Below are 13,335 nucleotides of genomic sequence, written 5' to 3' on the forward strand. Positions count from 1 at the left end.
AAGGTTAAATAAAAAAGAATCCAAAGTTACAGTACCTGGGTTACAGTGCAGGTTATTAACCCCTCCCTGCCAGTGAGTTACCTTGACAATCCTGATGAGGATCTTGAGCTGGTAGACATGGAGCTGCTGGTCCATTCGCTCAGTGAGCCAGGTCCCCAGTAGGTTCATGGTGGCTGTGTACCATTGCTGCAACACACACAAACACAGTGTTCTCCAGCAAAACACACACACACACACATTGACGAAAGCAAACACACACACACACACACACACACACACACACACACACACACACACACACACACACACACACACACACACACACACACACACACACACACACACACACACACACACACACACACACACAAGCAAACTAGAGCTCTCTGAATATTAAGATGCAACTTGATATGTTTACTAGTGAACACATACACACGTCTTACAAGCAAAACACACACACATAGGGAAGTACTTTCTGACACTTAACACACACAGACATTCACAGTATTCTCCAGGAAACACACACACACACACACACACACACACACACACACACACACACACACACACACACACACACACACACACACACAGAGAAGACACAATTCTGTAGTGGCGAATAGAAGCACACACTGAACATGCATAAAATACTGTTTCAGAAAAAACATTATTATTTCATAATTCCCATTTCTCCAATCACTGCAGGACTACAAAAAGGGAAACAATTAAATGATTAATAAATTGCCACGGTATACTAGTAGTAGACATTAGTATTAGTAGTAGACAATCTATAAAATCTTGATGTTTTCTAGCACAAAAATTCTGGCTCCAGTACACTGAGGGACAGAATCTTATATAGTTTTTAATAAACTGAACATAATATGCCATACATAATTTGTATCTGAATTTAAATAAGTAAATTCTTTACTTCAAATGTACTTCCAGACTAGAGCTAAAGCCCTATGAAGACTCTTCAATACTTATTTGCAACATCACAACGTCTTAGAACATTCCTTCTACATACTTTAACTCCACAGTGTCGTTTCAACTCGATCATTGGCGGAAAATTAAATCATAATGAGAAAATGAGGAAAGCGTTAGGCAGGCAAGGAGCAGACAGTTGTGCTATTTTCTTATACCTTTTCAGAAGATCGTTTCATTAATGCATTCAGAGTGTAGGATAAGATTGATCTAGATTATTCGTATCAGAGATCAAGTTATAAGAGAAAAGCACACAAGAGAGGAGTGATGAACCAAGGAAGATAGGAGATAGTCACCTCCCTCGAACGTCCAGAAAAAAATATAAACTTTGAGTAATGTGGAGTGAGTAGGCAGGGTCAGGATGAGGGCCTGGTCAGGAATGAGGGCCAGGAATGAGTGCCTGGAGAGTCAGGAATGAAGGCCTGGAGGGCCTGGAGGCTCAGAAATGAGGGCCTGGAGGGTCACGATTGAGGGCCTGGAGGGTCTGGAATGAGGGCCTGGAAGGCCAGGATTAGACTTGTTTTTTTGGTCTAATTGCCCTAGCTCTAATTTGATTGGACCCAGGTTTGTTTGTCCTGTAGAGATGACTGGTAGGTCAGGAGGTTTTGGATTGGCGCTAGAGGTCAGATATTAGCGGATTGATGCCTGACCACTTCACATGGTCGAGTTGAGCCTACGTGCGTGCAATGCATGCAGACCTGGAAGGTAGGTGGGTGGGTGGCTGGGTGGATGCGTGCGTGCAGAGATTGGTTGGCTGTATGTGTTGTATAGTGGTATGGCAGTATATTCAAATACAGTGCCTTTGGAAAGTATTCAGACCCCTTGACTTTTTCCACATTTGGTTACGTTACAGCCTTATTCTAAAATTTATTAAATAAATAAAAATCCTCCGAAATCTACACATAATACCCCATAATGACAAAGTGAAAACAGGTTTTTATAAATGTTTGCCGAGAAGGCCAGCATCCCGGAGTTGCCTCTTCACTGTTGACTTTGAGACTGGTGTTTTGCGGGTACTATTTAATGAAGCTACCAGTTGAGAACTTGTGAGGAGTCTGTTTCTCAAACTAGACACTCTAATGTACGTGTCCAGTTTGCGCTGTTCTGTGAAGGGAGTAGTACACAGCGTTGCACAAGATCTTCAGTTTCTTGGCAATTTCTCGCATGGAATAGCCTTCATTTCTCAGAACAAGAATAGACTGACGAGTTTCAGAAGAAAGTGTTTTGTGTCTGGCCATTTTGAGCCTGCAAACCGCAAATGCTGATGCTCCAAATACTCAACTAGTCTAAAGAAGGCAAGTTTTAGTGCTTCTTTAATCAGAACAACAGTTTTCAGCTGTGCTAACATAATTGCAAAGGGGTTTTCTAATGATCAATTAGCCGTTTAAAATGATAAACTTGGATTAGCTAACACAACGTGCCATTGGAACACAGGAGTGATGGTTGCTGATAATGGAACTCTGTATGCCTATGTAGATATTCCATAAAACAAATCTGCCGTTTCCAGCTGCAATAGTCATTTACAACATTAACAATGTCTGCACTGTATTTCTGCTCAATTTGATGTTTTTTTAATGGACAAAAAATAGGTTTTTCTTTCAAAAACAAGGACATTTCTAAGTCACTTTTGAACGGTAGTGTATGGAAATGAGATTTTTATTTTTTATTTTTAATAAATTAGCAAAAAAATATGAAAAATCTGGTTTTGCTTTGCCGTTATGGGGTATTGAGTGTAGATTGATGAGGGAAACAAACAATTTCATCCATTTTTAGAGTAAGGCTGTAATGTAACAGAATGTGGGAAGTCAAGAGGTCTGAATACTTTCCGAAGGCACTGTAGTAGTATGGTAGTGTAGTAGTATGGTAGTATATTAGTATGGGAGTATAGTGGAATGGTAGTATGGTAGTATATAGTAGTAGTATGTTAGTATGGTAGTATAGTAGTATAAGGGTATGATAGTATGTTAGTATGGTAGTATAGTAGTAGGACTGAGGCATAACTCTAAGAGGAGAAGGGTCATGCTAGAAGATGTACACAGGAAGATTATTTGACTTGAATTCATGCCATTCAACATAATGTGCTAAAACAATGCAACATTAGAGATAAGTGCCACTTTCTGAAGAGAGATAAGGCGGTAGGAGTTATGGGGTTAATAAAGAAAGAAAGAATTGAGAGAGAGAGAAAAAAAAGTAAAGTTGTTGAAATGAATAAGTGAAAGATAGAAAGAGAGAGAGACAGATGCAGCATTGGGGAGTGTTGCCAATACATGCAAAGAGATGGATGGAATATAATAGCATTAGGAGGGAAAATAATGTTTATAAAACCATCAAATCTAATCATCAGACACTAACGGAAAAACAAAGTTAAACACTGTTGCAACCAAAACATCCACAGCTCAAAAGACGTAAACAGTCAAACATGGTAGGGCCAGGTCAGAAGCAGCTATACTAACAGCCACACATCAGAAACAGTAGGGATGAGGTACTTTTTAGCAGTGTAGAAATACAAGGAGACAGACAGGGACAGCCAGTGTTGACTTCAAAGATGAAAACAACCATACTTCACAGTAGTACAACACACCTCTCAAGCACAAAACAGCACACCTCTCAAACACACAAAGCCAACACACAGTGACAGCGCTGGTACAGAATAACACACTAATACACAGCTAATACACATACTGAATCACTGTACCGCACACCTCTCAGACACACAAAACCAACACACACACACATCTGTGCACCACAATACTGTACAGTTTATACATTTCAGGGGTATGAAGCAGACACACATTACTGTAGTACACCTCACGGAAATGGTGGACACATTATTTCAAATGCACCACATAAGGATTACGTGCTTGTAAAACAGTGCTCTCATAACACAGGCTTTTGCCAGACCGATTCAAACGTGAACGTGTACAGATGTAGGATCTTCATTTGATCACCTTGTTGCAGGAGAACGTTCCTGCAATGCATGGCATTTAAATCTTTGAGTGTTTGAGGTTTAAAAAGGCTTCTGAAGTTTGTATTTTCCACATTGAAATTTCAGGCTTGATATTTCCTTACGAAATATGTTTCAACCCCTACAAAAATGTCCATCAATTTTAATCCACAAATGAAGATCCGACATCTGAATTGTAAAGTACTATATAATATTCAAGATGATTTACATATAAAATGAATGTTAGTTATTATGTATCCTAGTGTTGGAGTGAATTAGATGATCTGTGCATAATCCCATATATCTTTCTTTACCCGAGAGCACTGCTTTTGATAATCCTGCCTGATGGTGCTTGTTTGGATTCTTTGCTTGTAAACAAAAGGGATCCAACCAATTCCCAAAGGTCCAAAAGCACTGTGGCAATGCATACCAGAATACAGTGGGCAGCAGCAGAGGAGGAAGAAAAGATAGAAGAGAAAAGCCACTAGAGGAGGATAATAAAACATGGCCCTCTTCTGTACCAGGCTGTGATAGGTATACACACAGCCCATGGTCTCAAAATGTGACAGATCATATCCCTTCTCTGTCACAATTGTTTTGCCACATTTTGGAAACCCCCCTTCCTATTGGTCAGGAGGAGGCATCTTACTTACATCAAATAACCTTTCTATATACACCTCCTCATTGACCTTATCTCGCAGGATGTCCTGAGAGTGGCGGACACAGGTCACGTAACCGTCGGCAACGTCCATCCCAGGCTTCTGCAAACACACCAGAAACAGAAACATTGTAATATGTAAAATGTATTTAAAATATACTAAAGAATATGGAAAATAAATAAAATATTGAAAACTCTGAAATTAAATAATGATGTAATGTCGGAAGATAACATACACCTTAGCCAAATACATTTAAACTCAATTTTTCACAATTCCTGACATTTAATCCTAGTAAAAATTCCCTGTTTTAGGTCAATTAGGATCACTACCTTATTTTAAGAATGCGAGATGTCAGATTAATAGTAGAGAGAATGATTTATTTCAGATTTTATTTCTTTCATCACATTCCCAGTGGGTCAGAAGTTTACATTCACTCAATTAGTATTGGTAGCATTGCCTTTAAATTGTTTAACTTGAGTCAAATGTTTTGGGTAGCCTTCCACAAGCTTCCCACAATAAGTTGGGTGAATTTTGGCCCATTCCTCCTGACAGAGCTGGTGTAACTGTGTCAGGTTTGTAGGCCTCCTTGCTCAAATGCTTTTTCAGTTCTGCCCATATATTTTCTATAGGATTGAGGTCAGGGCTTTGTGATGGCCACTCCAATACCTTGCCTTTGTTGTCCTTAAACCATTTTGCCACAACTTTGGAAATATTCCTGGGGTCATTGTCCATTTGGAAGACCCATTTGCGACCAAGCTTTAAATTCCTGACTGATGTCTTGAGATAATGCCATCTATTTTGTGAAGTGCACCAGTCCCTCCTGCAGCAAAGCACCCCCACAACATGATGCTGCCATCCCCGTGCTTCACGGTTGGAATGGTGTTCTTCGGCTTGCAAGCCTCCCCCTTTTTCCTCCAAACATAACGATGGTCATTATGGCCAAACAGTTCTATTTTTGTTTCATCAGACCAGAGGACATTTCTCCAAAAAGTAAGATCGTTGTCCCCATGTGCAGTTGCAAACCGTAGTCTGGCTTTTTTATGGCAGTTTTGGAGCAGTGGCTTCTTCCTTGCAGAGCGGCCTTTCAGGTTATGTTGATATAGGACTCGTTTTACTGTGGATATAGATACTTTTGTACCGATTTCCTCCAGCATCTTCACAAGGTCTTTTGCTGTTGTTCTGGGATTGATTTGCACTTTTCGCGCCAAAGTACGTTCATCTCCAGGAGACAGAACGCGTCTCCTTCCTGAGAAGTATGGCGGCTGCGTGGTCCCATGGTGATTATACTTGCGTACTATTGTTTGTTCAGATGAACGTCGTACCTTCAGGCATTTGGAAATTGCTTTCAAGGATGAACCAGACTTGTGGAGGTCTTTATGAGTTCTTGGCTGATTTCTTTTGATTTTCGTATGATGTCAAGAAAAGATGCACTGAGTTTGAAGGTAGGCCTTGAAACACATCCACAGGTACAAATGATGCCAATTAGCCTATCAGAAGCTTCTAAAGCCATGACATAATTTTCTGGAATTTTCCAAGCTGTTTAAAGGCACAGTCTACTTAGTATATTTAAACTTCTGACTCACTGGAATTGTGATACAGTGAAATAATCTGTCTGTAAACAATTGTTGGAAAAAATGACTTGTGTCATGCACAAAGTAGATGTCCTAACCGACTTGCCAAAACTATAGTTTATTAACAAGACATTTGTGGAGTGGTTGAAAAATGAGTTTTCATGACTCCAACCTAAGTGTATGCAAACTTCTGACTTCAACTGTACCTACTCACACAGTAAAAAGTATTAAAGAGAATAAATAGAGGCAGAGTTGGGAGGGGAAGTGGTTATGGGAGAAAAATGTATCTTCTCTGCACAGCACAGTAAAATCACCCCAAACACATAAGAATGTACTGAATTATATGTACTTCCTTTCAGATCACATATCTCTACTGGTTTGACGTTTTACAGATATCAACTTGGACTGCAGCACACTTACAGGGACATCCACATACTTAGACGCAGCTTTCACCTGAAATTACAGACAGAATGTGACAAGAAAAGATGAGAATTGCATCATTTGCACAGTCACCAATATAACTAAAATAATTGCCAGAAAAACAGTTCCATCTACCACGATATTGGATGAGAGACAGTAGAGAAGCATAGTCTTACCGTGAATGACATAAAAGATGAGAAGAGAGTGCCTTCATCGTATCGGGAGATCTTCGCCAACAGGGCCTCCAGAATAACCACAAACTGAGAAGAAGTGAGACACACAAACAACAAATAAAAAATCGAATCAAATTGTATTTGTCACATGCGCCAAATACAACAGTGAAATGGTTACAAACAGCTAACAAATAGATTTATCCCAGACCACAAATCACAATTCTTATTTTCTAGTACCACAAAGCAAGCTGAGGCCAACCACAATATGAGTCACGTATTGTTAGGAAGGACAACTTCTATAAGAAAGAAGAAGAGTGAGGTATACCTTAGCCACCATGAGTTGGATCATGTCTTTCACACTCTCCTCAATCAGTTCATCTATTTGGGCGTGGTACTGTTTCTGAAATACCAAAATAACACACAGTTCATCTATTTTGGTGGTACATTTTCTAGTAGGTGTATGTGATCCCTTGTGGGAATTGAACCCACAACCTTTGCACCACATTCTTACCTCCTGGCCCATCTCCATGGCACACAGCTTGGCGGACTGGTCCTTTGCATCCACCATCACATTGAACATGGTGCATATTGCTGCCGAGATGCGGAAGTCTGTTCCCCTGCTGCTCTTTGCCAGCTTGGACTCAAATGCCATCTTAGTGCTGCAATACACATCAGTGAACATCTCTATGTAATGTATCATATTTTGTTTGAGGCAGAGGCTCATGTCCAGCCACATGATCGAGAGACACACACACACACCAACACCGACACGACACAACACCGCCTCGCTTCGCTTTCTTAGGAAACTATGCAGTTATTTCTTACACTGTTACCCCAGGAAATCTTCATTCTTATTACATACAGCCGGGGTGAACTATTGGATATAAGAGCAACGTCAACTTACCAACATTACGACCAGGAATAAGACTTTCCTGAAGCGGATCCACCACCCAGGACAATGGATCCCAGCAGGCGACCCAAAACAACGAGGCAAGGGGCAAAGGGGCAAGGGGCAAACGGAGCGGTCTTCTGGTCAGGCTCCGTAGACGGGCACATCGCCCACCGCTCCCGAGTAAACTACTCGCCAATGTCCAGTCTCTTGACAACAAGGTAGATGAAATCCGAGCAAATGCTGCCTTCCAGAGAGACATCAGAGATTGTAACATTCTCTGTTTCACAGAAACATGGCTCACGTTATCAGAGTCGGTACAGCCACCTGGTTTCTTCACTCATCGCGCCGACAGAAACAAACATCTCTCTGGTAAGAAGAAGGGCGGGGGTGTATGCCTTATGATTAACGAGTTGGGGTGTGATCATAACAACATACAGGAACTCAAGTCCTTTTGTTCACCTGACCTAGAATTCCTTACAATCAATTGCCGTCTGCATTATCTACCAAGAGAATTCTCTTTGATTATAATCACAGTCGTGTATACCCACCCCCCCTCCCAAAGCAGACACCTCGACGGCCCTGAAAGAACTTCTTATGACTCTTTGTAAACTGGAAACCACATATCCTGAGGCTGCATTTATTGTAACTGGGGATTTTAACAAGGCTAATCTGAAAACAAGGCTCCCTAATCCCTAAAGACCCGGGCTGGCAAAATTCTGGATCATTGTTACTCTAACTTCCGCGACACAAACAAAGCCCTCCCTCGCCCTCCTTTTGGCAAATCTGACCACCACTCCATTTTGTTGCGCTCAGCATATAGACAGAAACTAAAACAGGAAATGCCCATGCTCAGGTGTATTCAATGCTGGTCCAACCAATCTGATTCCACGCTTCAAGTTTGCTTCAATCACATGGACTGGGATATGTTCCGGATAGCGTCGGACAACAACATTGATGTATACGCTGATTCGGTGAGCGAGTTTATTAGCAAGTGCATCGGTGATGTTGTACCCACGGAGACAATTAAAACCTTCCCCAACCGTGGATTGATGGCAGCATTCGCACAAAACTGAAAGCGCGAACCATTGCTTTTAATCAGGGCAAGGCGAACGGAAACGTGACCGAATACAAACAGTGTAGCTATTCCCTCCTCAAGGCAATCAAACAAGCTAAGAGTCAGTATAGAGACAAAGTAGACTCGCAATTCCATGGCTCAGACACAAGAGGTATGTGGCAGGGTCTACAGTCAATCACGGACTACATAAAGAAAACCCGCCCCGTCGCGGACCCCGATGTCTTGCTCCCAGACAAACTAAACAACTTCTTTGCCTGCTTTGAGGACAATACAGTGCCACTGACACAAACCACTACTCAAACCTGCGGGCTCTCCTTCACCGCAGCCAACGTGAGTAAAACATTTAAACGTGTTAACCCTCGCAAGGCTGCCGGCCCAGACGGCATCCTTAGCTGTGTCCTCAGAGCATGCGCAGACCAGCTGGCTGGTGTGTTTACGGACATATTCAATCAATTCCAATCCCAGTCTGCTGTTCCCACATGCTTCAAGAGGGCCAAGATTGTTCCTGTTCCCAAGAAAGCTAAGGTAACTGAGCTAAACGACTATCGCCCCGTAGCACTCACTTCCGTCATCATGAAGTGCTTTGAGAGACTCGTCAAGGATCATATCACCTCCACCCTACCTGGCACAAAAAACCCTCTCCAATTTTCTTACCGCCCCAATAGGTCCATAGACGACGCAATCGCAATCACACTGCACAGTGCCCTATCCCATCTGGACAAGAGGAATACTTATGTAAGAAAGCTTTTCATCAACTACAGCTCAGCATTTAACACCATAGTACCCTCCAAACTCGTCATCAAGCTCGAGACCCTGGGTCCCGACCCCGTCCTGTGCAACTGGGACCTGGACTTTCTGACGGGCCGCCCCCAGGTTAGAGAGGGTAGGAAACAACATCTTCACCCCGCTGATCCTCAACACTGGGGCCCCACAAGGGTGCGTTCTCAGACCTCTCCTGTACTCCCTGTTCACCCATGACTGCGTGGCCATGCACGCCTCCAACTCAATCATCAAGTTTGCAGACGACACTACAGTGGTAGGCTTGATTACCAACAACGACGAGGCGGCCTACAGGGAAGAGGTGAGGGCACTCGGAGTGTGGTTTCAGGAAAATAACCCCACACTCAACGTCAACAAAACAAGAGATGATCGAGGACTTCAGGTAACAGTAAAGGTAGCACCCCCCCATCAACACCAACGGGACAGTAGTGGAGAAGGTGGGAAGTTTTAAGTTCCTCGGCGTACACATCGCGGACAAACTGAAATGGTCCACCCACACAGACAGAGTGGTGAAGAAGGCGCAACAGCGCCTCTTCAACCTCAGGAGGCTGAAGAAATTTGGCTTGTCACCAAAAACACTCACAAACTTTTACAACTGCACAATCGAGAGCATCCCGTCGGGCTGTATCACCGCCTGGTACGGCAACTGCTCTGCCCACAATCGTAAGGCTCTCCAGAGCGTAGTGAGGTCTGCACAACGCATCACCGGGGGCAAACTACCTGCCCTCCTGGACACCTACAACACCCGATGTCACAGGAAGGCCAAAAAGATCATCAAGGTCAACAACCACAAGGACACTGCCTGTTCATCCCGCTATCATCCAGAAGGCGAGGTCAGTACAGGTGCATCAAAGCTGGGACCGAGAGAGTGAAAAAGGCCATCAGACTGTTAAACAGCCATCACTAACATTGAGTGGCTGCTGCCAACATACTGACTCTCATCTCTAGCCACTATAACAATTAATAATTGGATGTAATAAATGCATCACTAGTTACTTTAAACAATGCCACTTTATATAATGTTTACATACCCTACATTGCTCATCTCATATGTATATACTTTATTCTATACCATCTACTGCATCTTGCCTATGGCCATCGCTCACCCATGTATTTATATGTACATATTCTCATTCATTCCTTTACTCTTGTGTGTATAAGGTAGTTGTTGTGAAATTGTTTGATTACTTGTTAGATATTACTACATGGTCGGAACTAGAAGCACAAGCATTTCGCTACACTCACATTAACATCTGCTAACCATGTGTATGTGACCAATAAAATGTGATTTGATTTGATTTGACACACACATGCACCGACCCCCACATACACTGACAACACCATTACATCGAATCCAGCACAGAAACATACACACAACACACACACACACACACACCGTTTGACGCAGTTCTCGATCATGTCGCTGGACATGAGCTTCATGCGGTTCTCCAGGTGTTTGGCAAACTCCTCCTCGGGCCAGTGCAGGTCCCTGATGAAGGTCTGCAGCGCCTCCAGCTTCCAAAACAAGTCCTCCGATGTCCCAGAGCCATTGCTGCACACCAACGGCACACCAAAACACAAACAGGTCAGAGGGCAAAGGTCACAGAAGACAGAGGGGTCAGGTGGGTGTAAAGGAGGATGCTGGTCCTCCACACCTCAACTGCTGGGGTCAAAAGTCCTTTATTCTAACCACACACCGACCGACTGTTCCAGAGTAATGTCCTTCATATTAACTCAACTTATAAATATCAGATCTTCTCTTTAGACAGACAGTCAGTGTGTGGGGGAAATAAAAGGTCAGGGTTGACTCCAACATTGAAATAACCATGCGCTAGCACATGGTTATTATTAACCCTTTAGGTGTGAAGTGGAATCATGCAGGATTGTCACTGCAGATATCTCACAGGCGAGGGAGCGAGGGAGTAGAGAGGTAAGGGAAGGCGTGCCTTGAAACATGGCTATAATTTTGTGTTCAAAAGTAGGTTTAATTGATCTCTATTGAACTTAGTTTGTTTTGGGTATATACGATCAATCACAGAAAATAAAACTCTTGAAGAGCAGCCCCCTCTCTCACCCCCCATGTCCTCAGGCTGGTGGTACTGGGCGGGTATACTACAGTGTATTAGCTATTAAACACACCATGCAGTCCTGTCTGAAGTTGCTGACATCCTGGGTAGAGCTGACTGAGATAGGGGATGCAGGAAAAGCAGTAGGAGGAGGAGAGGAAAAGAGGACAGGAGAGGGGGCAGATCTCTACTATATTGGATGCCAGCTGCACTGAAGCGGTGGTTGCTTCAGAGCATTCAGCTAACAGTTCACCCACCCAGTTACAACCAGGTGGACTCTCTACCCACCGCTCCACATCCCAACCATAGAAATAGAAACACTAGAATGAAAACACCCGCTAACCACCAGCCCCACCCACCCTATCCCACTGGCCATAGACAGTCATGTGAGCCAGGACCAGTAATATTCATACATAGTGCTGATGCAACTGTGTTTTCTATTAGCAATCAGTGGTATAGTCAACTGTTCACGAGCACTATGGACAAACTACTTTCTTCTCTACAGCTAGTGCAATTATGAAAACTGTTAGAGAGAGGAGGAAAGATACACATTGGACAGAAAATTCCAGATGAATTATGTCCACTGCTGCAATAGAGTTCAGTGCAACAAACCCCAACACTTCCAGTGAGAGATGGTTTGAATCTGTATCTCTGTACCTCGCAGCTCAACTGCATGCATGTTGAGGGGAAATGAGAAGGCATCAGATAGCCATTCATTTCAAGAACAAACAAGTCTAAACTCTAAACAAGCCTAAACTACTGTATTTAACCCCTTTGCAGTGCTCTTGGCATGAACATGATAGGATCGGTAAAGACCGGTCTGCTTTAATGTTTACCCCAGATTTGATTTGAGGAACGTAAAGTAGTCATATCTGGAATGTGCGTGCCATGCTCTAGCCTATGGAGTTGAGAAATAAGCTATTTTCCCTTACATAATGTCTAAGCAGGTCGCTGGCAGAGATATTTCAAAATGTAAATCAATATTTTAATTGTCAATGACCTGTGACATGGGGACCTAGGGGACATCTTCATACCAAGGCAATATGTTGCTTATGCACATAAATCTAAGGTGAACTAGTTGAATACACACTCAGGGACATAGATAGCAGCCATCCATGACGGGGTGGAAAAACTAGGCATTGTTGGAAGGTTAACTGATAGTCCTGCTACTGGCGGCAGATTTGGTACTTTGGGAATTTGGAGGTTGACATTTGGTATTTGGAGATTCACATTGGGCAGATTACTTGTTAAGCTCCTGCAGAAGAGACAGACAAAAAGAACAAAATAAATCCAGAACAGTGGTAATGTAGACACTGCTGCAGATCAAAGCCATGTGACACTGTACAGTAAAAGTAATCAAATCCAGAACACAAGAGGAAAAGTCACAAAGAAACCGATCATCTTCTGACATGATACATGGTATGTAAATACCACACATAAACAAGAGCAACAGTTAGAGAAGCAGATGTTTTCTGAAGCACATAGAAAAAGAGGACCTACTACATTCAGAATAAGCGGTGGATTTCAGAGACACAGAGACACATAGAGTATAAAAGCAGCGGTAAGACAAAACAGCAAAGTTATATAAACACAAGACCTATAGTCTAGAAATATGCATTTTCTTTTGAGGTTTAGAGCTTTGTAAAGAGCTTCCTTTATGAAGAAAGCAAAGCTAAATGTAAATGGAATGACAAATCAATAAGAATTACTTACAAAGTGAAAAAGAGCAAATTAGAAACAAAAACTACACCGGAGAGCTTCTGTCCCTAGCGAC

At 42.6% G+C, this 13,335-nt stretch overlaps 1 protein-coding gene across 2 annotated transcripts in view; it reads right to left on the minus strand.

The window, feature by feature from the left end:
- Positions 1 to 13,335, minus strand: part of LOC139413709 (calcium-dependent secretion activator 1-like) — a 143,907-nt gene that overhangs the window by 1,679 nt on the left and 128,893 nt on the right. For both annotated transcript variants that reach the window (XM_071161393.1, XM_071161391.1), the window contains 8 exons: positions 12,652 to 12,816; positions 10,892 to 11,047; positions 7,260 to 7,407; positions 7,074 to 7,148; positions 6,752 to 6,835; positions 6,576 to 6,608; positions 4,579 to 4,686; positions 82 to 186 (listed from right to left, as the gene is read on the minus strand). In XM_071161393.1, the coding sequence (XP_071017494.1) occupies positions 82 to 186; positions 4,579 to 4,686; positions 6,576 to 6,608; positions 6,752 to 6,835; positions 7,074 to 7,148; positions 7,260 to 7,407; positions 10,892 to 11,047; positions 12,652 to 12,816 (874 nt within the window). The remainder of the gene's footprint in view (positions 1 to 81; positions 187 to 4,578; positions 4,687 to 6,575; positions 6,609 to 6,751; positions 6,836 to 7,073; positions 7,149 to 7,259; positions 7,408 to 10,891; positions 11,048 to 12,651; positions 12,817 to 13,335) is intronic.

The sequence above is a fragment of the Oncorhynchus clarkii genome, chromosome 7 (assembly GCF_045791955.1).
Source record: "Oncorhynchus clarkii lewisi isolate Uvic-CL-2024 chromosome 7, UVic_Ocla_1.0, whole genome shotgun sequence".
Classification (NCBI taxonomy): domain Eukaryota; kingdom Metazoa; phylum Chordata; class Actinopteri; order Salmoniformes; family Salmonidae; genus Oncorhynchus; species Oncorhynchus clarkii.